General features: G+C 43.0%; 1 protein-coding gene across 3 annotated transcripts in view; it reads left to right on the top strand.

The window, feature by feature from the left end:
• Positions 1–23494, top strand: part of CNOT2 (CCR4-NOT transcription complex subunit 2) — a 96899-nt gene that overhangs the window by 15980 nt on the left and 57425 nt on the right. Inside the window, exon 2 of one of the 3 annotated variants that reach the window (XM_068276683.1) lies at positions 661–721. The exons of the other annotated variants lie outside the window; for them this stretch is intronic. Within the exon in view, the coding sequence (XP_068132784.1) occupies positions 661–721 (61 nt within the window). The remainder of the gene's footprint in view (positions 1–660; positions 722–23494) is intronic. 3 annotated transcript variants of the gene reach the window in all.

The following is a 23494-nucleotide window of genomic DNA, read 5'->3' as shown; positions in this document are numbered from 1 at the left end:
CTTTTCATGTTTGGAAAAGTCTGGGAGCTTAATGTCTGTTTCATGGGATTTATGCAACACTGAACCAATGTTTTTCACTTAAAGGGACACTTAAGTCAAAAATAAATAAATGAGTTTTACTCACCTGGGGCTTCCAATAGCCCCCTGCAGCTGTCCGGTGCCCTCGCCGTCTCCCTCCGCTCCTCCTGGCCCCGCCGGCAGCCACTTCCTGTTTCGGTGACAGGAGCTGACAGGCTGGGGACGCGAGTGATTCTTCGCGTTCCTGGCCACAATAGCGCCATCTATGCTGCTATAGCATATATCATATACCATATAGCAGCATAGAGGGTGCTAATGTGTCTGAGAACGCGAAGAATCACTCGCGTCCCCAGCCTGTCAGCTCCTGTCACCGAAACAGGAAGTGGCTGCCGGCGGGGCCAGGAGGATTGGAGGAGATGGCGAGGGCACCGGACAGCTGCAGGGGGCTATTAGAAGCCCTAGGTGAGTAAAACTCATTTTTTTTGTTTGACTTAAGTGTCCCTTTAAAATGAAGACCTATGCTTATACTTATGCACACCAATGTAAGGGCATCCTATGCAATAATGATGATGCTGTATACTAGCTATTTTAGCTGCCTGTGGATCTAATTTTTAATGTACAGTTATATCTCTTAATTCACAGTTTTAAAATGATCATAGGCAGACTCGGTGTTGATTATTTCAGTGGATGCAGGAGCCACAAAGTAAGTGATTATGTAGTTATAAGTGCATAAGGATATCCAATACAAGCTGAAATTTTCTAGGATTTATCTGGCTTATGGGATTTGTCTAGACTTGCATAATAGGGAAATTTAACAGATGAACTACTTATAAAATATACTCGCATCACCCTCAGATTGCCTTGGAACCTTTTCCCACCTGTCTGCATCTGCAGATATTCCTCTAGGAGCTGGTCTGCTTTTCATTTACAAACCCCTGGCTGCTTTATTTTCAGTGCAGTACTGAAAAGAATGGAGAGGCCATTTACTGCATAACTAGCGGTGCCTAGTCCTGGTTCTTACAGGTGGGAGTAGGTGTAGGCGTGTACCAGGCATTATGTTCAATCCCTCTTCTGCTTTCACCAAATTAATCAAAGGTCTGTGTGTACTTCATACATCCTAAAGGTCTGCTTATTTCATTGTCCTCAGCCAGTGCTCAGATGTGGTGTTCTCATTTGTCTCACCTGCAAATTCCTCGAGTTCTAAAAATGGGTACCAATCAGGTACCAAACGGATTCTGCATTTTGAATTGCTGCTCTTTTCCCTCCTCAGTTTTGGCTCATTTGATCATGTGACTCCGTCAACAGTCAGTAGGTTTCTCTTACAAAAGTTTATATAAGGATTTTAATTTAACTCCATTCAGCTTCAGTGGATGGAGCATTGTATAAAATAAAGCATTTGTATTTTTTTTCCATCACTTTTTTTTTTTAGACTAAGTTCACACTAGGGGACATATGCAATTCACTTTTTCACCTGAGTTTTATCCTATGTCATGTTTACACATGTAAATAAAATGCCTTTTACACCCCCAGCAAGCAAGAAAATACTAAAAATAATTGTATTAGTACTTTTCACTTACTTTTTGGTACTTTTTCCATTGCAAAATGCTAAAAAAGTTGATTTATATTGGAATTGTAGAATTATCTCCTAGGAGAAAACTTAGGAGAAAAAGTGAATTGCATATGGGCCTATGTACGTTGTGTAACACCCACTCTACAATGTGGACAAAGCACAAAGCTCATGTTTGCACAGTTGTATTTCATAACTTTTCTAACTAGCACTTTTGTAATGGGCATTTGCTGCCTTTTATGCAACTTTAAGTTGGCCATACATCTAGCGATTTTGCGGCTTGATCGACCATCTGATTCTGTAATTTTATTGAATTTGATGAAAATCGAAGCCACATCATGTCGGCTTGATCGATGATTCGATTGATATTGGGCCGAAATCAGTTGTAATTGAACATGCAGGAAAATCTTGATGGGAAACTGCTTGATCGGGTGCACAATGGTCGATATCGTGATGACCAACGGACCCAGATTTAGCACCTTTACTTAAAGAGGCACTATTAGCAATAACATGCCCACTAAAGAAAACACATATGTAAGTAGATAAACACTTCCTCTACTTACATAACAGATGTATTGCACTGTCCTCGGTTTCCTTCCATATCATTTTATATTATAAATATGTGGTCATTCTCTTCATGGCAGGGGCCATCTTGCTTCCTCCGGGTATATTCTTACTCCCCCCCCCCCCCCCCCCCCGCACTCCCCTCCTCCCTGCACTTATCCTCAGCACAGCGGGGAGGAAAAGCTGCAGCTGGCAAAGACTCACGTAAAATAGATCCAAGCGCTGCAGTTCCCCCCTATACTCTCTGCACTACCACCGGCGGCAATGCAGAGAGTATGGGGGGAGCTGCAGCGCCTGGGAACATTATTCCTGGAGTCTGTGCGCTGCCTTTATCCTTCCCCAAAGATCTGTGCGGGGAAGAAGGAGAATGCGGCGGGCGGCAGAAGGGCAGAAGGGGGGGGGGGGCGCGGACATCACACTGGAGGAGGGGGGCAGAGGACAGTGACAGGCGATAGCCTCTGGCCCCCCTCCGTGCGCTCTTACAGCGGCTACAACCACCGCAGACAAGGGGAGAGCAGGCCGGCCAATCGCAGAGCAGAGAGATGATTGACAGAGGCTTTAGCCAATCAGCCTGCCTGTCATTTCTGTTCTGCGGCCTTGCGTCCTGCAGGCATGGGGAGAGAAAAACCTCCTAGGGAAAAAAGTAAGAAGGATTTTAACTATTTGCATTGCCTTATTAGCAACCTTTTTGTGTATGTAATAGGCTAAAATCGAAAATGTATTTCACATATAATGCCTAACAGTTACTCTTTAATATTGCTGCATTTTTATCTTTATCATTTTCGGGGGAGGGGAGGGGGGGTGTCTATTTTTACTTTTTATCTCTTCAGCTTATTTACCATTTATCAATGCAGATTAATATTATTGCTTCAGGTTTATACTCTTTAGTCCTGTGCAAGGGCTGTGGAGTCGGTACAAAAATCATCCAACTCCTCAGTTTATGAAACCACCGACTCCAGCTTCGACTCCGGGTGCCCAGAATTGCTCCGACTTCTTAGTCCAATATTTACCAGGGTGGTGAATTTTGTACAAAAATCATCCGACCCCCAACTCCTCAGTTTAGGAAACCACTGACTCTAGGTACCCAAAATTGCTCTGATTTCTCGGCTCCACAGCCCTGTCCTGCACAGACAGTGGATATTTTGTTCAGCGTAACAATCGTGATGATCGTTGGCAGACATTGTATAAACCGGCAATAAAAGCACATGCATGTTTGGCTTGGCCAAGCTTCATGCATTTACCTATGGAGCGTGGTGAGGGACGAGAGGTAGAAGACTTCCTGCAGTGCAGCAGGGACAAACCACACAATGGAAGAATTCCTTGGTAGCCAGTGGCTCGTTGCCCATGTTTTATCAGGTGCATCAAAATGATTGGTAAAATTACCATTTAGCAATCAAAATTTCATGTGTGTAGATCTCTGTACTCAGCACACCTGACGTGAGAGGGATATGGAGGCTGGCATATTTATTTACTTGGTAACAATGCAAATTGCCTGGCTGTCCTGCTGATCCTCAGCCTCTAGTGCCTGGTACACACCATGCAATTTCCCGTCAGATCAACTGTTCAAATTTATTTCTGACAAATCCGATCTAATTTTTCTGATTGATTTTCCAACCGCTTCTGTGCAAGATAGATTGGAAAAATGATAGGAAATCCGCTCGGACCTGTCAGAAATAATGGATTCGACCCATCTAGCTGTCAGGAAATTGCATGGTGTGTACCAGGCATTAGGCCGCACTTCCACTAGGATATTAAATTTCACTTGCGTTTTCTGTAGGTGAATTTTTGGCACAAAAGCGCTCACAAGAACTGCAGCAAGCAGTTATTTCTGGACATGGCCCACCACCATTGCCTGAAATGTGATAACAAAGGCAGTAGTGTGCTCCTATGCTCGGTCTACACGCCGCGATGTGTCTTATCAATCGAGCCGCTGATGCGGCTCGATTGATAAGTTCCGACAGGTCCGATCTCGCTGCCGCCGATTCCCTGCTCGTTCCCCACGAGTGGACAATGGCAGGAAATCGAGCAGAAGATAAGCGGCGGGGGCGAGGGGGGATCGAATCTAACGAGCAGGTACGCGCGGGGATGCGGCAGAGGCGATCCGGCGGCTAATTGAGCCGCCAGATCGCTCCGTCTAGAGCCAGCTTTATAGTTCAATGAGAATGATAGTAACTTCAGCTATACTTGTTTACACCATCGCCTCTGCTCATTATATTACTATGCTAAAATAAAGTTAGCTTATGTTATTCCAGGGCTGAAATACAGTGAAAACTAGTTTGGGATGAAGATGACCTTTTTTATGCTAATAAAGCACTTTGCAATGAATGGGTATCTGATCGCTCTAAGTTGCTGATTGTGTTGCAAAAATATTTGGCTATGACTGTTCCTGACCAGCTGGCTCTTTTAGCTCATTGTTGTGAGAAGAGTGGGAGTTCCTTCACTAGCACATAACCAATCGCCTCACCCTGCTCACACACCACACCTCATACAACCTGGTATTATTCTTTGTAATATAGATATGCAGTAAGGCTTGGTTCTCACTTGCTGCTGGGTCACGAGCAGACAGTGTAGTAGTGTCTGCCGTGGTCCAGCTGTACTGCAGGACAGATGCGTTACCTGCAAAGGCTGTATGGGGGAACGCATCCACCTGCCCAGGATTATTACTCACTGCACAGAAGTGCGGCCTGCTTACTGCAACATCCACACATCCATTGCAGAGTGACAAGTGCGAACGACTCCTATGTATGTGAGTTGTCGGGGGAAAATGAGTTTAACTCACCCGGGGCTTCTAATGGTCCCCCGCAGGCATCCTGTGCCCGCGCCACCGCTCACTGATGCTCCGGCCCCGCCTCAGGTTCACTTCTGGAATTTCAGACTTTAAAGTTTGAAAACCACTGCGCCTGTGTTGCCGTGTCCTCGCTTCCGCTGATGTCACCAGGAGCGTACTGCGCAGGCACAGACCATACTGGACATGCGCAGTACGCTCCTGGTTACATCAGCAGAAGCGAGGACACGGCAATGCAAGGCGCAGTGGTTTTCAAACTTTAAAGTCTGAAATTCCAGAAGTGAACCTGAGACGGGGCCGGAGCATCGGTGAGTGGCTGCGCGGGCACAGGATGTCTGAGGGGGACCATTAGAAGCACCAGGTAAGTTCAACTCATTCTCCCTGACCCCCCCCCCCCCCCCCCCCCTTACAGTATTCCTTTAAGAGCGCTTTGCAAGACCAGCAAAAATGTTGCTTGAAGAGGGTCCCTGCAGTGGAACAGTGGGCTCTATTACAATTCGTTATACAAAAGAAAAGTACCCAAAAATGCAGCACCAAACCACTCCTGATAATTGCCAAAAAATTACAAACTTTATTGGAAATAGGTTAACAATATTAAAATATTTAAAAATCACCATAGGTGATGGCAGCGGTGTACAAAATACTCAATATAGCAAGATAATAAAATAATCACAAATCCTAACAACCACCTCTAATAAGTATAAATAATGCAAAAATTGAATAGGTCAAAAAAGCGCATGATTCTCTAATAAAACCAGTGTAGTGCAGAATATTATAGTAAAATGTGAAAAGGCTGCACAATATGAGAAAGATCAAAGGGGATAAATGAAAGAAGGTGCAAGCAATGATCCCTGAGGTTTCCAATGACAATAAAGTGTAATGTCCAGTGAGACCAAATAATAAAAAAACAAAGGCGTGCAGCGGTGATACGTGTTCCTCCCTCTCCCACCTCGTAAGTCTTGCGCCGTTTCTTCTTTCCTGTGCACGGGCTCCTCTTTTTTATTATTTGGTCTCACTGGACATTACACTTTATTGTCATTGGAAACCTCAGGGATCATTGCTTGCACCTTCTTTCATTTATCCCCTTTGATCTTTCTCATATTGTGCAGCCTTTTCACATTTTACTATAATATTCTGCACTACACTGGTTTTATTAGAGAATCATGCGCTTTTTTGACCTATTCAATTTTTGCATTATTTATACTTATTAGAGGTGGTTGTTAGGATTTGTGATTATTTTATTATCTTGCTATATTGAGTATTTTGTACACCGCTGCCATGACCTTTGGTGATTTTTAAATATTTTAATATTGTTAACCTATTTCCAATAAAGTTTGTAATTTTTTGGCAATTATCAGGAATGGTTTGGTGCTGCATATTTGGGTACTTTTCTTTTGTTTATGTTATCCTCTAATTGCCCAATTAGCACATTCCCTAAGCCTACTTATTTAAAATGATATTGGATGGTGCTTGTCCATAACTGTTGTTTGTATCTATTAGAATTGGAACCATCTAGAGGCTTCCAACTGCCGAGGTAAGTATCTGTCCTTCCCCTCTCCCCACATGTTGACTTTGAATAATTTTAAGTGGGAAAGCATACACCTGGTTGGTGTGGGCAGTAGCCATGTATTAGCTACACATTTTATAAATCAGTACTGTGTTCCAGTGCAGTACTAGGCGCACTATAGTCAGCCTCTCAATTTCCATTAAAGAGGAGCTGTCAGCTATACTAGCTCAGAAAAAAAAACTAATATATACAGTGGTTTGCAAAAGTATTCAGCCCCCTTGAAGTTTTCCACATTTTGTCACATTACTGCCACAAACATGAATCAATTTTATTGGAATTCCACGTGAAAGACCAATACAACGTGGTGTACACGTGAGAAGTGGAACGAAAATCATACATGATTCCAAACCTTTTTTTTTTTTTTTACAAATAAATAACTGCAAAGTGGGGTGTGCATAATTATTCAGCCCTCTTTGGTTTGAGTGCAGTCAGTTGCCCATAAACATTGCCTGATGGGTGCTAATGACTAGAGTGCACCTGTGTGTAATCTGTCAGTACAAATACAGCTGCTCTGTGACAGCCTCAGAGGTTGTCTAAGAGAATAATGGGAGCAACAACACCGTGAAGTCCAAAAAACACCAGACAGGTCAGGGATAAAGTTATTGAGAAATTTAAAGCAGGCTTAGGCTGGGGGGGGGGGGGGGGGGGCGTGGCTTGCCATGGTGGAGAGAGGACGCAGCTGAGAGAGCTCCTCCGTGAAACACGCTACCGCAAAACTTCAGAAGCAAAATAAGGGAGATTAAGAACCTGCCACAAAGGGTCATGACATCCAAGAAGGGAAGAGGAGGCAAGAGAGGTGATAAAGCGGCCCCAGACACTCACCACATCCGCCGATACTTCCAGGACGGCAGGCCAGAACGCGCCATGCTGTCCAAGATGGCGCAGGGCAGAGACGCTCAGCATTCAGGACGGGAAGAAGACTCCCCGGAGATAGAAGGACCCCGGCTATCTCAAGTACGCACAAGAGGCCAGAGCAGTAAAAAGCAACTTTACCAAACGGACTCGGAAGGAGAAGGCTCAGATCTCCATTCAGAGGTGAGTGAACGTGCATATGGCAGCAAGCAAGCAATACGCCAGTCAGCTTCTCCGCACCACACTAAAGGCCCCTATATGGATGTAGAGCTAAGGGAATACATCCTAGGCCTCCCCACTCTGAAAGACCTTGATTCTTTCGCAGCACGGCTCGAGAAATCTTTCCGCCGTGAGTTTGATGACCTGCATAAGGACATGGTCGGCATAGGTCAGAGAGTAGCCGCCATGGAGGAAAGGGAAGACACCTCCCTAACAGCAATGGCGGCGATACGCGATCGTACTAAGGCACAAGACCTAGACCTAGAAACACTGAAAACACAACTAGACGATTATGAAAACAGAGCTCGCAGGAAAAATATAAGAATCAGGGGCCTGCCAGAAGCATCAGGACAAGAAGAACTACGACCGACAGTGACAGACATATTTAACATCATCCTAGAACAACCTGCACAGACTCCTATAGAAATAGAAAGAGTACACAGAGCACTTCTCCCTAAGAACATAGACCCTCAGAAGCCGAGAGACATCATATGCAAGCTCCTGCGCTTCATGGATGTTGAAAACATATTCAAGAAAATGAGGGACACAGATGAGCTGGACTTTGACGGGGCAAAGATTACTCTCTTCCCCGACCTCTCGAAACGTACACTGCTCCAAAGAAAAGCTGTTAAACCACTACTGGAAGAGATCAAGAAGGCTGGAGGCTCGTATAAGTGGGGTCACCCCTTTGCTTTAATAGCGCGAGTTGGAGAGAAATCGGCAACTTTACGCACTAAACAAGATTTAGACGAATTTATTCAAAAACTGGGTCTGCCAGAAACAGACTTTGAGGACTGGCGTGATATCACAAAGCTCCCTCCGCTACCCCAAAGAGAGAAATGGCAGACACCATCTTCCCAGAAGAGAAAAGGCACCCCAGCACAGACTCCGCGCTAAGGTGCACACCCATCTCTGAAAACACCCGGGGTAACTGACAGAGACGTGACCTGTCTTACCTATAATCAGGCACCTCTATTAGACCCAGGGACTACAGTTTAGTGATACAGAAAAGAAACACAGTCTCACTCCTCATAAGGAGGGTAACTCTGATCGTTTTTATTAATGTCAATGACTAACTGTGATTCTCCCTAGGACACTACAATTGCGTGTGTTAAAATGCTCCCAAGGTTGTGAGCTGGCTGTCTGCCATGCGGCACAAAACCCCCAATAGGGTTTCCCTAGTCAAGAGGGAAATTTTGAGCTATAAGCTCACCGGTTGCCACAGGGTTGTTATTTGTTCCAATGTTTTATTAGTTATGTACATTAGTCGATATCAGATACTTGACATCTTTTCATCTGTTCTAAATGTTAAAAGGTAAACTAAAAATACTGTCCTATAACGTCAGAGGTTTAGGGTCACCTTCAAAGAGAAGTAAATTATGGCTAGAACTAAAACGTATACGCCCCCAAGTAGTCATGCTACAGGAAACTTATTTTAAAAAAGACTACACCCCACGACTCCCACTGACTCAATTTGATAGATGGTTTCTAGGGCACTCCCCAATCAGGAGAGCGAAAAGAGTTGCCATTGCACTAAGCAAAGACTGTCCCATTAAAATCATAGATACCCTTATTGATGACATGGGGAGATACGTGATGCTCAAAGGGGAACATGCTGGGAAGAAATACACCTTTGTTAATATTTACGCCCCCAATGTCAGGCAAGCAGCCTTCCTTTCAAAAGTGATTAACAAACTGTCCGCTTTCAGGGAGGGCTGCTTGGTTATAGGGGGAGACCACAACTTAGTGAGCAACCCAGCAATAGACACTTCCTCAGGAAAAACGACAACACAAAGGTCACTGATCACTAGATATATACAACTACTCCGGTGTGCTCATCTTATAGATAGTTGGAGATATCTCCACCCACTGGAAAGAAATTATTCATATTATTCACAAGTTCACAAACTTTATACCAGAATAGACAGGATATATATTGATCAATATTATCTAAGCTCCCTTAAGTCAGCAAAAATTGAGCCTATAACCATATCCGACCACTCTGCAGTGTGGATATCAGTAGATCTAGGAAATGTCCCGAGCTCTCAGTGGCACTGGAGACTAAATGAAGCTTTACTTGAGGACAAAGAAGTTTCCCAAAAAATAACTAATACATTAAAACATTTCTTTAAGGAAAACTGTACAGAGGGAATGCAAGACGGCATCATATGGGAAAGCCATAAATCAGTCATCAGAGGGGAGCTGATAGCAATAGGATCTCGGAAAAAGAGGGAAGAAATGGCGTGGATTCAACGCCTACTGGATAATTTAGAAACAGTGGAGCTAGAACACAAAAAACAGAGCTCAGAAGAGAAAGCCAAATTAATAACAGAGGCCAAAATAAAACTCTTAAAAGCAATGGAAAATAAGGTCAAAAGACAACAGTGACTTTGGATCGCTAAGGCATTTGAATATGGGAATAAAAGTGGGAAACAACTGGCGAGGGCAATAGCAAAAAAAAAGGGAGAGAACTTTTGTGCATCAAGTAAGAGATGTAAATGGACAATTAGAAATGCAATCCCAAAAGATAGCAGAAATCTTCCGAATGTACTATGCCAAGTTATATAATATTAAAGATCAACCATCTCAGTCTGACACAGATTCTCTTCAAGCTAAAATAAAACAATACTTGAATAGAGTACACATGCCCCACTTATCAGAAGAAATCTGTACTATGTTAGACCAATCTATCACTACAGAAGAAGTTGGCGAGGTCCTAAACGCATTACCAAATGGCAAAAGCCCTGGCCCAGATGGGCTAACGAAAAAATACTACAAAATGTTCTCACATCTCTTGCTTGGTCCCCTTACAAAGTTCCTAAACAACTTAGCGGAAGATGAAACTTTTCCTACTCAAAGCTTAGAGGCACATATTTCAGTCCTACCGAAGGAAGGAAAAGACCCTGCCTGGTGCCAAAGTTACCGCCCTATATCTCTCATAAACCTTGACGTAAAAATCTTCTCTAAAGTTATTGCTAACAGATTAAGAGATCATATCCCAAATCTAGTAGATGTTGACCAAGCAGGCTTTGTGAGGGGTAGAGAGGCAAGAGACAACACGAGTAAGGCCCTAAATCTCATACACTGGGCCCATAAGACCAGTTCACCCTTGATGCTACTATCCACAGATGCTGAAAAAGCATTTGATAGGGTGAACTGGTCTCTACTCAAAGGGGTCATACACCACATTGGTCTCCAAAACAATATGGTAAAATGGATCATGTCTCTCTACTCCTCCCCCAGGGCCAGGGTCAGGGTGAATGGTATTCTTTCCAACTCCTTAACAATTGGAAATGGCACCAGGCAGGGTTGCCCACTTTCACCCCTCTTGTTTATTTTGACACTTGAACCACTGCTACGGAGTATACGAAGCAACCAAGACATAAAAGGGGCATGGGTTGGTGAAAGGGAATACAAATTATCGGCATTTGCAGATGACGTTCTTCTGTATATCTCAGAACCCCATATTTCCCTACCAAATCTACTTAGAGAATTTCAGATCTATGGCTCCCTATCGAACTTTAAAATAAACCCTTCCAAATCCGAGTTCATATCAATCAATATTCCAAAGGAAAAAATCCTACAAATACAACATAATTTCCCTTTCCCATACAGAGAACAAGCATTAAAATACTTGGGAATTATGTTACCTAAAGATTTGAAAGTCCTGTATAGCCTCAACTTCCAACCTATGCTGGAAACTAGGGAAAGATTTACAAAGATGGGATAGAGATCAATTCACATGGTTTGGGCGCGTAAGCATTTTAAAAATGAATGTGATGCCAAGGATTCTCTTTCTTCTGAACACTATTCCTATACCGTTACCAAAATATTTTTTTAATAAATTATTAAAGACTCTGTTTATACAGTATGTCTGGAGGAAACGCCCACCTAGACTGGCATACTCAATCCTAATTAGGAACAAAAGCTCAGGAGGCCTTGGTCTCCCAGACCCAAAGACCTATTACAAAGCGATAGCTTTTAACAGGTTGTTAGACTGGACTTACGAACTCAAAACAAAAAGATGGATACTCCTAGAGAAAACTTTAGCAGATAGAGACTTAGCTAAAGCCCAATGGGTACCAAGTAATAAAAGAGGCTTATCCGATCTTTGCCCTATATGGGTTACACATTCATTGAAAATGATAGATATAACAAATAAGAAAACAAAATGGTTTACACCAATATCCCTCATGTCCCCGCTAGAAGGTTACCCCTTGTTCCCACCGGGCTTAGAAAAGGGCTTCTTTGGGCTACGGAAAAGGGAAGGTTTAGTGGTACTAGGTCAACTATGGCAAGGGAGCAAGCTTTTAACAATACAGGAGCTTAGGACAATACATGGTAGCTACCCCATGGACTTCTGGAGGCTGAGGCAAATTAACACCTGGTGTCAATCAAATAATCTCAAATGTAATGATAACCTACAAGCAGGGAAATGGGTGGCGCTCTTTATTAAAAAATCTAAAATAGAACATGCAGTATCTGCCCTGTATAAACTGATAAGGGAGGAAGAGGACTCAGCACCCTTATTATATCTAAGAGCGTGGGAGAGAGAAATAGGGGAGTTATTGGAGGACCACCAAAAAACCACTATAGTTAGCAACGCACACGTATCATCCATAAGCACCAGAATCCAGGAAAATAACTTCAAAATTCTGTCTAGGTGGTATAAAACCCCAGATAGATTAGCCCTTATATATAAATCTACAGACGATAAATGCTGGAGAGGATGTGGAGAGAGGGGAACGCTATTACACTTACTTTGGTCATGTCCCAAGATAAGAAGCTATTGGAGGACAATCTTAGACATAAGTAGGAGGGTGTCTACCCAGAAGGTAGAGGAGAATCCTTGGCATGCTCTTATGCACCTAAACTCGAATAGAGGCTACAAAAGATCATTACTACCCCGTCTCCTTAACGCAGCTAAATCTCTCATCCCATTAAAATGGAAATCAGAAACGAGCCCTTCTGTCAAGGAATGGGTCAAAAAGGTGAACGAGGCCCAAGAAATTGAGGAAACAGTAATGACAAGTAGAGACCAATATGACAAACATTATGCGACTTGGGCGCTTTGGTTGGACTTTAAAGAGTCACAAGAATATGGCGACATAATGACGGATAGGACCTGACTCTACCATTTCCTTTTAAACAACTTCTAGATATAAGCTAAATGACAGATGATGTCGACTTAGGTATAGTAACTATGTTGTTCGGGTTTTGTTATCTTATTTTATTGAAGAAGAAATATTACAAGTATCTCTTACCTTGATGATTTCCATAAGGAGCTAACCATAAGTTATTAGAACTGTTGTTAGTTACGCTGCCTATGGGTAAGCCGTTGTAGTTTTCAGAGATCTTCTTGGTCAAAACAAAACATGTTTTCTACCATATATTAAGATATACCTTTACTGTATGATAACGGAAAAGATCCTACAAATAGTATAAATTGTGTTTAAGTGATAACATGTCATTTTGGTGAGATAATTCTGTATCAAGCTTTTGATGTTCTATAAGCAAACCCTTAATATTTGACATGTAATGTAAACGCTCTACTCTTTATCATCTTCAATAAAATTTGATTATGTTAAAAAAAAAAAGCAGGCTTAGGCTACAAAAAGATTTCCAAAGCCTTGAACATCCCATGGAGCACTGTTCAAGTGATCATTCAGAAATGGAAGGAGTATGGCACAATTGTAAACCTACCAAGACAAGGCCGTCCACCTAAACTCACAGGCTGAACAAGGAGAGCGCTGATCAGAAATACAGTGAAGAGGCCCATGGTGACTCTGGACGAGCTGCAGAGATCTACAGCTCAGGTGGGGGAATCTGTCCATAGGACAACTATTATGCTGGGAATACACGGTTCGATCCAGCGGCCGATTAGCCGCCGGATCGACCCCAGCTGCGTCCCAGCTCTTCCGCGCGGATCAATTACCGCTTGTCCCCGCTGGCGCTCCTTATCAGCCGCTCGATTCCCTGCCATTGTCCGCTGGCGGGCATCGAGCGAGCGGGGGTCGAGCAGCGTGATCGGACCAGCTGAATATTATCAGCTGGCCGGATCAGCTGCTCGATACACGGTACAGAAACGTACCGTGTATCCCCAGCATTAGTCGTGCACTGCACAAAGTTGGCCTTTATGGAAGGGTAGCAAGAAGAAAGCCATTGTTAACAGAAAAGCATAAGAAGTCCCGTTTGCAGTTTGCCACAAGCCATGTGGGGGACACAGCAACCATGTGGAAGAAGGTGCTCTGGTCAGATGAGACCAAAATGGAACTTTTTGGCCAAAATGCAAAACGCTATGTGTGGTGGAAAACTAACAGTGCACATCACTCTGAACACACCATCCCCACTGTCAAATATGGTGGTTGCAGCATCAAGCTCTGGGGGTGCTTCTCTTCAGCAGGGACAGGGAAGCTGGTCAGAGTTGATGGTAAGATGTATGGAGCCAACTACAGGGTAATCTTGGAAGAAAACCTCTTGGAGTCTGCAAAAGACTTGAGACTGGGGTGGAGGTTCACCTTCCAGCAGGACAATGACCCGAAACATAAAGCCAGGGCAACAATGGAATGGTTTAAAACAAAAACATATCCATGTGTTAGAATGGCCCAGTCAAAGTCCAGATCTAAATCCAATCGAGAATCTGTGGCAAGATCTGAAAAATGCTGTTCACAAACGCTGTCCATCTAATCTGACTGAGCTGCAGCTGTTTTGCAAAGAAGAATGGGCAAGGATTTCAGTCTCTAGATGTGCAAAGCTGGTAGAGACATACCCTAAAAGACTGGCAGCTGTAATTGCAGCAAAAGTGGTTCTACAAAGTATTGACTCCGGGCTGAATAATTATGCACACCTCATTTTACAGTTATTTTTTTTTCTTCTCACGTGTACACCACTTTGTATTGGTTTTTCATGTGGAATTCCAATAAAATTGATTCATGTTTGTGGCAGTAATATGACAAAATGTGGAAAACTTCAAGGGGGCCGAATACTTTGCAAACCACTGTAAGTAGATAAATAAATTCTCTACTTACATAACCTGTATTGCACTGTTCATTTTTTGATTTTAGTGGTTTTTCTACAGTAAAAAAAGCGAAAATCCTTCTTCGCATTTCCCATTTTAACCGTGGCTATTTTTAAGCCAATCCTGATGTAATTTCTTCCCTTATGCTGCGAATACACGGGTCGATCCGACGGCCGATTAGCCGCCGGATCGACCCCAGCCGCATCCCCGCAGATCGATTGCCGTTCGTCCCTGCTGGCGCTTCCTTATCAGCGCTCAATTCCCTGCCATTGTCCGCCGGCGGGGATCGAGCGGCATGATCGGGCCAGCTGAATATTATCAGCTGACCGGATCAGCTGGTCGATACACGGTACAGAAACGTACCGTGTATCCCCAGCATTACTCTCCTCTGTGTGAGTGTGTATGCATTGCCCGCCCTTCACTATAGAAAGTGCATTGTCTCAGCATGAGAAACATTGGCCAATCAGAGAGGAACAGAGGTGTGAGAGGGGAAAACAGGAGGGAAAGACGCTTCAGCCAATCAGGCTGCATTAGTTAAGTCTGAGGGGAAGTAGAGAAGCAAAAAAGGACAACCCAGCATGCCCTGCAACTTCCTTTTTGTGTATCAAATTTTGTGTGTACCAAATAAGTCGGGTAAACTGGGGAATGATAATTTATACACAAGAAAAGTAATAGTAATTTTAATGTTTGGATTGCCTGGTTAGCATCCTTTTTACATGTTTACCAGATAAAAATAATTGATTTTTGATTTTATGCCCGACAGTTACACTTTAAAGGGATCTGAGCATTAATTTATTTATTAATTGTGCAGCCTTTATTAGTGGAGCAGGCATTTACTTTCCTAGGGGAGCTGCTCTGAAGCCCCTGTGTCCATATAGAAGCCTCCATCTTCTTTTTCCCTTTCTGCAGAATCTGTAGGTTCCCACTGGTTATTCATATGTCTCCAGCAACGATGCATGCTGAGAAATGTAGTTCCCATTCATGCGGTTACATCATAAAACCACATCAATGGGAACTACATTTCCCGGCATGCATTGCATGGCTTGGGACTTATGAAAACACTGCAGGAATCTGTGGCGAAGGATAGAGAAGATGGAGGCTTCCGTATGGACATGGGGTGGCTACGGAGCAGACCCCTGAGGTAAGTAAATGCTTACTCCACCACTAAGGGTCCGTTCTCATTTGAGCAGGAATCGCGCGATTACCGCTCAAGGGAAACCGCTAGCGGTTTTTAAAAACCGCTAGCACATGTAACACTATGACAGTGTTCTCACTGCTGCGTTTGTGGTTAGCATTAACCGCAAACGTGTTACATGCAGTGGTTTGCCGTCGATTCGCATGCATAGCAATGCTAATCGTGATCGCTCCCAAACCATTACAGTGTCCAGTGATTTTTTTTTTTCTGCTTTAATCGCAGAAAAATCACTCCTGAAAATGCTAGCGGTAATCGCCGGCATTTTGCTTTTTTTTTAGATGTGAACGGAGCCTAAAGGTTGCACAATTAACAAACCTCCCAAAGTAGGATATTCATTTTTAAAAAAATTCTAAATTTGATGCTCGATCCGTTCAAGTTATAAAGGAACTATCGCGAAAATCTTAAAATTTAAAACACATACAAATAAGAAGTGCTTTTTTTTTGAGTAAAATTAGCCATAAATTACTTCTCTCCTATGTTGCTGGCATTTACAGTAAGTAGTAGAAATCTGACATTACCAACAGGTTTTGGGTTAGTCCATCTCTCCATAGGGGATTCTCAGCATGGCCTTTATTCTTTATAAAGACACTCCCTGAAAAAGATTTATACAATGATGCTAACCAGCCTAACTGCTCACCGTGCACTTTTTTGGCAGTTGGATGAAGCAACTGCCATTCACTAAGTCCTTTTGCAAATAAAGAAATCCCTGTGAAACCCCCCATGAGGAGATGGGCTAGTCCAAAACCTGTCGGTTCTGGCAGATTTCTACTACCTACTATAAGTGACAGCAACATAGGAAAAAAGTAATTTCTGGCTCATTTTACTCTGGAAGAAACTTACTTCTTAATTGTATAATTGTATATGTTTACATATATTTAAAATTTTACGATTTTTGCAACAAAGGTCCTTTAAGGATTGTGCATTCACTACTCGCGTACAATAGGCTCTCTAGAATTTAAATGTCATAGAAATTGTATGTATGGGCGTAGATTTAAAAGAAATGGCTTTTATTTGAGTGAGAAACTACAGCAAAATGGCAATTGAGTGTCTGGAACAAGACAATGGCCTCGATTCATAAAAGTTCTGTCGGTAAATTAAATCTGTGCTGGAAAACACCGCTGTCAGTATTTCAGCCTTCTGGGTGGTCATTCATAAAAATGTTGCCTGTTGCGATAGGAGTGCGGAGATTTTCCGCTCCAGGCTGTCGGTAGGCATGCGGAAACGGGAGAAGCTGACCGAGTCCCTCCGTGCGGTGTTCTCTCTGCTGCTGCTTGGGAGGTCTGTCCCATTGACTTATATGTACTCCGCACGCTTATCGCTACATCCGAGCAAGCGGTATTTCCCGTCTGCATACCGCTTGCTCTCATTTTTATGAATGGACATTTTGTTACATTTCCGCCTAGAATCGCTGCATAAGGCGGTGATTTATCGCTCTGCTCCGGAATGTCAGCTCCGCATGCGGAAACAGCCGTTATGAATACACATTTTGTTCAGTGTTCGGTAAAGTCGGCTGTTTTCAGCATTTCCGCATGCGGGAATGCTTTATGAATCGAGGCCTTAGTTGTTCAACCAGTAATGTGTTTGATGATCAGCTTTCTGCTTGTTAAATATCCACACAGCTCTTTCCCCCTGTGTTTCTGTGCTTTGCCATTATGTGCTTTGATGCAATGTATGAACTGTAGACCTTTTTCCGGTGAACATTTTCTGCACAAAGATCCTGGTATGTGCTAGTAGTTTTTGCTTAGAGTGTCTGTTAGAAATGGCCATTTTGTTTCGCACATTTAGTTTACAATTTTATGCTTGTTTTAAACTTACAAATGCTTCTGCTGTAAATGAGTGAAAAACAAGGCACAGATGTGTTGTACACAGGACATTGCCATTGCTCGTCTGTAGGAATGGGTACATTCCAGTTGTTTATATAGTGATAGCAGAGGGGGATGGCAACTGGTTTGCACGAATACCATAATAATGGAAACTCTTGCTTCGGTAGCACCCCACATGTGTGCATGCTTTTATTGGTTACTACTTTGATTATGGTTGTAACCGTATCGGTCAATGTGCAACATATTGTTCACACTTAGCAGTAAGCTGGAAAGTTCTGGTTGGGCTAAAAGTACCTATACATGCATCAATTTACCCTCAATGCGGCAAACTGATTGATAAATTACTTTTTGATCAGATTGTGATTGATTCCTACCGCACATCAATTCTCAATAGATTTCCTGTTAAAATAATTTTAGTGTTCACAGTTTGATGCAGTGCGAACCTATGGCCCATTATTGACCACAGCTCCTACCCTACTCCATTATCGGAAAAAAATAAGTTTCATACTTGCCTAAGAAGAGGGAAGCCTCTGGAGGCTCCCCCACCACTGTGGCCCGGTTTTTCAGCTTCGTGCATGAGTGCGTCCATACTGCGCCTGCGTGACAACGCCCATTGCTGTGCAGTAGCAGAGAGCTTCTCATGAATACGCAGCTACGGCTTACTGCAAAGCCATCCTTTTTTTTTTTTTTTTTTTTTTTTTTTTTCCCCTGCCTTTGGTTCCTTTTAAGGCTGAAATGAATCAAATTTCGATCGGACATGTTAATGCAATAGATTTCTGGTAGATTCAGATTGACCAAATCTACCAGGAATCAAATGACAAAATTGATACGTGTATGGTCTTCTGCATAAAAGTACCTGCCAGAAACATAGATGCCACACCCAGTTCCTCCTCTCCTCCCACAGGCTCCTATTACAGCTCACAGTGCTTCTAATATTTATGCTAGTACACCTGAGAATGTTTTAGAGATTGCATTTCCTATTTGGGTAAACTTGCCAGGAACACAGCAGGCCCACCCAGTTTCTCCTAGTTATCCTCCCACAGGCATCCCCTCTGTAAGCAAGCTAAAATATGACTGAAGTTCTAGAGCAGGGGTGTCAAACTCAAATACAAAGTGGGCCGAAATGGTACAATGGGACCAAGTCGCGGGCCAACCTCAATGTCTACTGACCACCTTCCTCCCTTATAAAGTTCCCTCCAACCCCTATACAGTTCCTTGGTGTCTAGTTGACCTACCTTCCCTATACAGTTTTCTGGTGTCTCGCGACCCTCTCTCCCCTATACAGTTCCCTGGTGTCTAGTGGCCCCAATCCCTCCCTTATACAGTTCCCTGGTGTCTAGTGGCACTCTCCCACCCCTATACAGTTCCCTAATGTTTAGTGCTTTCCCCTTACCTCCCCCATATGGCTTCCCTGGTGGTCTAGGGCTTCACATCCAATGCTGTATTGGATGTGAAGCCCTAGACCACCAGGGAAGCCATATCTCTGGTGGTTTAGAGTGGGCCAAGCATAATGCAAAGTGGGGAAACCACTGGAGGGCCAAATTTTAAGGCTCTGGGGGCCAGATATGGCCCAGCGGGCCGGAATTTGACATATATGGTTTAGAGGGAGTGAGAGAAGGCGTTGACTTGAACAGGAGGAGATTCTGATTCACTGGCAGATGTTGTAGGTGGTAGTAACCTTTTGGCATCATCCCAACTATGCTACAAAGGAAAAGGAGAGTTCCAGCACAAAACTGTTATAAAGGGACTTTTTCTTGAGCATTTTAATGGACTTGCACAATTCAAGGTGGATAGGAATTTTATATAATGGATGGCACTGTGCAGGGCTCCTTCAGCTCTTCTGTACACTGTTCTCAGACTAGAACGCTCATATTGTGCGGACTACCTATCTGTAATCTGCAGGTACATTATTTACTGGCCCTTCAGGTACTGTGATATTTGGTCTTTGTGGACTGCATTAATGTCGTCTTTTCTTACTCCGACTGCATTGTATAAAAGCTGCCTATCTCCAGTAGATATTTGTAGTAACGTTTTGAGTTTGTTCACATGGGACCACCCACGAGAACTAGCTCTGGTGTCACCATAGATTTCTATAGAAAACTTTTTTTCCATATGTTTATTTGGATGTTTGAAGCCTAGTTCACTGTATTTGTGGTAAACCGTTTTCTGTTTGGGCTGTTTTTTGCAGATGCGTATGTTGAAACACATAAAGCCATGATGCAAAACATGGGGGTTTCTAAAGAGTTAAATGAGAACGATGCCTAAACCAGCCAGAAGAGAAAGCTAGGGAAATTACCATGTGAATTGTCTCTAGAAGCAGCTGAGAACAGAGATGCATTGCTGATCTTATGTGAGGGCTCGTTTCCACTATTGCGGTGCGGAATTGCCTGGATTCCACCGCTGATGAAATCGCATGCAGGTGTGTTTTTTACGCGTTATTTTACGCGATTTCGCATAGGTTAGGCTATATGCGTTTTTAACCATGTCCCTGCCTGTGTTAATTTACTTTGGTTCCTATGCGGAATCGCACGCGTAATCGCGTAAAAAAAAACACGTAAGAAAAACGCATGCAATTTCCCTATTAAATACATTGCATGCGATTCGCATACATTCCACTCGCAGGCGAATTCTGTGGCTCTTTTGTGCGTTTTTTCACCGCTGAAAAAAATGCACCTCAACAACGCTACAGTGGAAACAGGCCCATCCACTTGCATTACATATGCGGATACGCGATAGTGGAAATGAGCCCTCAAGCATGCTGAGCAGTCAGCTGATCTGGTCTGGCTCTACTGGGGACAGTCCATACTGGAAAAGGTAGAGCATGAAGTAGGGGGGGTGTTATACGCCTCCCCTTTTGCCCAGAGCTGCTTTGCCATATTATTATTTGCACCTTATTTTAGTAGCTTTGGCACAGTCACACCTCAAATGTCCGTTCCTGTGCGGTTCTTCTGCAACCGCCCTGCAACAGTCCCAAAAGGTCGCACTGCATGTAACTATCCATTGAGGTATACTCTTCAATGAAAGTATGCCTCACTTCCAGGTGAAACATGGACAATGCACTGCAGCTCTTGGTGACCTGCTGCTCTGCGATCACCCCATAGGGCTATAACTGCTTCTGCAATAGGATGCAGCAGTTTTAAGTAACATGACAGACTGCGGTAACTAGTGTGAAAGGGCCTTAAGTGTTAATAAATGATATGTCTTTCTTGCAGTGGTGTCGCAATAGGGGATGCAGAGGTTGCGACCGCACTGGGGCCCTGCACCAGAGGGGTCCTCCTTCCTAACTTATCAGCTTTCATCGGTGCTATGCTGGTAATGAACACCTCTATATAAGCACTGAATAGTAGTAATTAACTTTTTCGTTTTAGGGCTGTTGGGCCCTATATAAAAATGGGGCTTCAAGCTCCTCAAATACGCCACTGCTTTCTTGTATGATTTTAGTAGTTGAATTTACAAAATGGTTATAAACTGTGGGTTGGGGCCTGGTAGTAATGGCGGGATCAGTGAGAACAGAAATTTTGTTAGAATAAGGGATGGGTGTTAAAAGATTAAAAAAAAAAACTCTGCAGGAGTATGTAGAGATGACTGGGAAGATGCACTTAGATGTATGTACACTGGACTGAATTGCAGCCCGGGTGGTGTGAAAGCCCTCTGAACAGAAGAGGGAATCTATGCACTCCAAGGAAGAGGTAGTGCAAAGCGTTGAACCTCAATTATTATTAGTATTTTGGATTTGTATAACGCCAGCATTTCCTGTGCTGCTTAACCTCACATTACACCACTTTTTGTGGGAATGGACCCTGCAGAATGGAATTCAAGTTCTCAGCCTTTTATGCTTGGCCAAGCACTGTTTTATTATTACTTTTCCATTGGAAAGTATAGTTGTTAGGTCTTGTTGTCATCTAGAAAGATGTTTAGCCGTGATTTGGACATGAATTTAATGCTATGTCTGGTTTTGTAGCGTTTGGCGTGAGCAGTGTACCATAGAAATGAAATAAGCAGAGCGCTGTGTTACTTGACTCTCTTCTCTAAACAAAAAGTATCTTTGAAATTTTACCTTCCTTTTCCTCATGTTCGACCATATACATTTGTTTTCCTGTAATGTGTTCCATGGTACGTTCATTATGACCAGCGGTGGTTTTAGGTTGCAGTTTTATGAATAGACGCGTGATATATTTGCAGTAGCCTCACAGAAATATAGGCTTCTGAGTGCCCAGTGTTTGCTGTTTAATACTTTTTTCCGTTTTATGTTGCTAGAATGTTTGCTTATCAAACATCGTAACTGAACCTGAGAGGTTTTATTGTTCAGGTCATGGTGAGTTTTTGCTTTAAGCATGTCAAAAATCTTATATCTGCCTCTTCATAGTTATTTTAATTGGTTTTCTGCTCAAGAATAGTGGGAAATCGCTATCTACTTAAGAGGCTGAAACTTGACATTGAAAACTCTTCTACCTGTTGCTAGTTACGGCCTGGGACCCACTAGCACCACTTTCTAAGCGCTTGTGATTCATAAAGCTCTTTCCATTGTAATCTTATTGGTGTTTTTTTTTTTTTTCCTTAATCCCATCCCTCAAGTGGGATCACACACACACACACATCATTACATTAGTAAGAGCTTTTCAAATCACAAGTACTTAGAAAAGTGCTGCTGGTGAATGCCAGGACTATACTAGTATTAGTTTAATATAGTTTCTCACCAGATGCCTTGATTGGTAGGGCAGCTATCTAAGTAGCTAGTTACCAGTTTGGTGGCTGGAACGGGAGGGATTACTGGAATTCTTGGTTTTGGTCTTGGTCTTGGTTTATGATGATATAAAAGACTGGTGCACTTTGTATATTCATCATTTTCTTGTTGCAGCATCTTTGGCTTGCATATTAGAGGGGCTTGTTATGGGTTGATATATAAAAAGCAGTTCTTCTTGGACTGCTGTTTCCTTTTATGTGCAGCCAATTTGTCTAGGAGTAAGAAAGTGAGAACACAGAAATGTGCAAAGCTGAGATTAGAAGCTTGCACAGGAATGATGGGTAGTGTACTCAAGAGACCAGAGACTGAATGTTGAATGTGTAAGCCTACAGTGGCATAGCACCTGCCTTCCTGGTTTGCTGAATGCACCATTTTGTTTGTGATGGAGCAGAGTGGTCTGTACTCACAGATAGGCATCCAGTATAGCAGGTTAGAACCAATTTACTGAAGAAAAATGTGCAGAGATAAAACACACACCACTATCAGGTAATACAGCTTACTTAGAACAGAGAGGAACACAGAATGACTACAGGAAGTCACAATACTGTAGAGATCTTCACATCATTCTACAGCCAGTGACATCTTGTGGTTACTTTACTATACTGCAGTGTAAAGTAATTTTGTTGATATTGCCAACAGTTTGTGGCAGCTCCTTAGTTTATTTTTAACTTGATGGGTAAGATCTCAGGAATGAAGATATTGAAGTGATATTTGAGGGTTTTTTGTGTTTACTTGTGGCTTGCTATACTCTAGTGGTACATGAGTAGTTTTGCGTATCTTTGTACTTCATTGAGCAGTACATAGTTAGTATCTGTGTGATTCATATTAAAATTTCTGATTAAATCTTCTCTAATATGTACTGGTGCAAAGTGGTAGACCAGGTAACCGATCTGTATCTGGTAGACTTTGATCACTTACCTGACTTGCCACAGATTGTATAGTGTTCGCTTGGCATAAAAATGACTAGCAGACAAATCAGCAGGGAATGATCGCGCATGCGTGCTTGCGGTCCCTGCTAAACTGCAGCTCCAGGACTACTTGACGCCAATCTGTGTTAGGCAGTCCTGGGACTGCCGCTGCGTTCACGACCATTGGCGTGACGCAGTCGTTAGATAAGATAAATGGTATCATCCTGATTCAAA

Source organism: Hyperolius riggenbachi, chromosome 3, assembly GCF_040937935.1.
Source record: "Hyperolius riggenbachi isolate aHypRig1 chromosome 3, aHypRig1.pri, whole genome shotgun sequence".
NCBI lineage: Eukaryota > Metazoa > Chordata > Amphibia > Anura > Hyperoliidae > Hyperolius > Hyperolius riggenbachi.
This window is presented reverse-complemented; position numbering and strand designations above follow the sequence as displayed.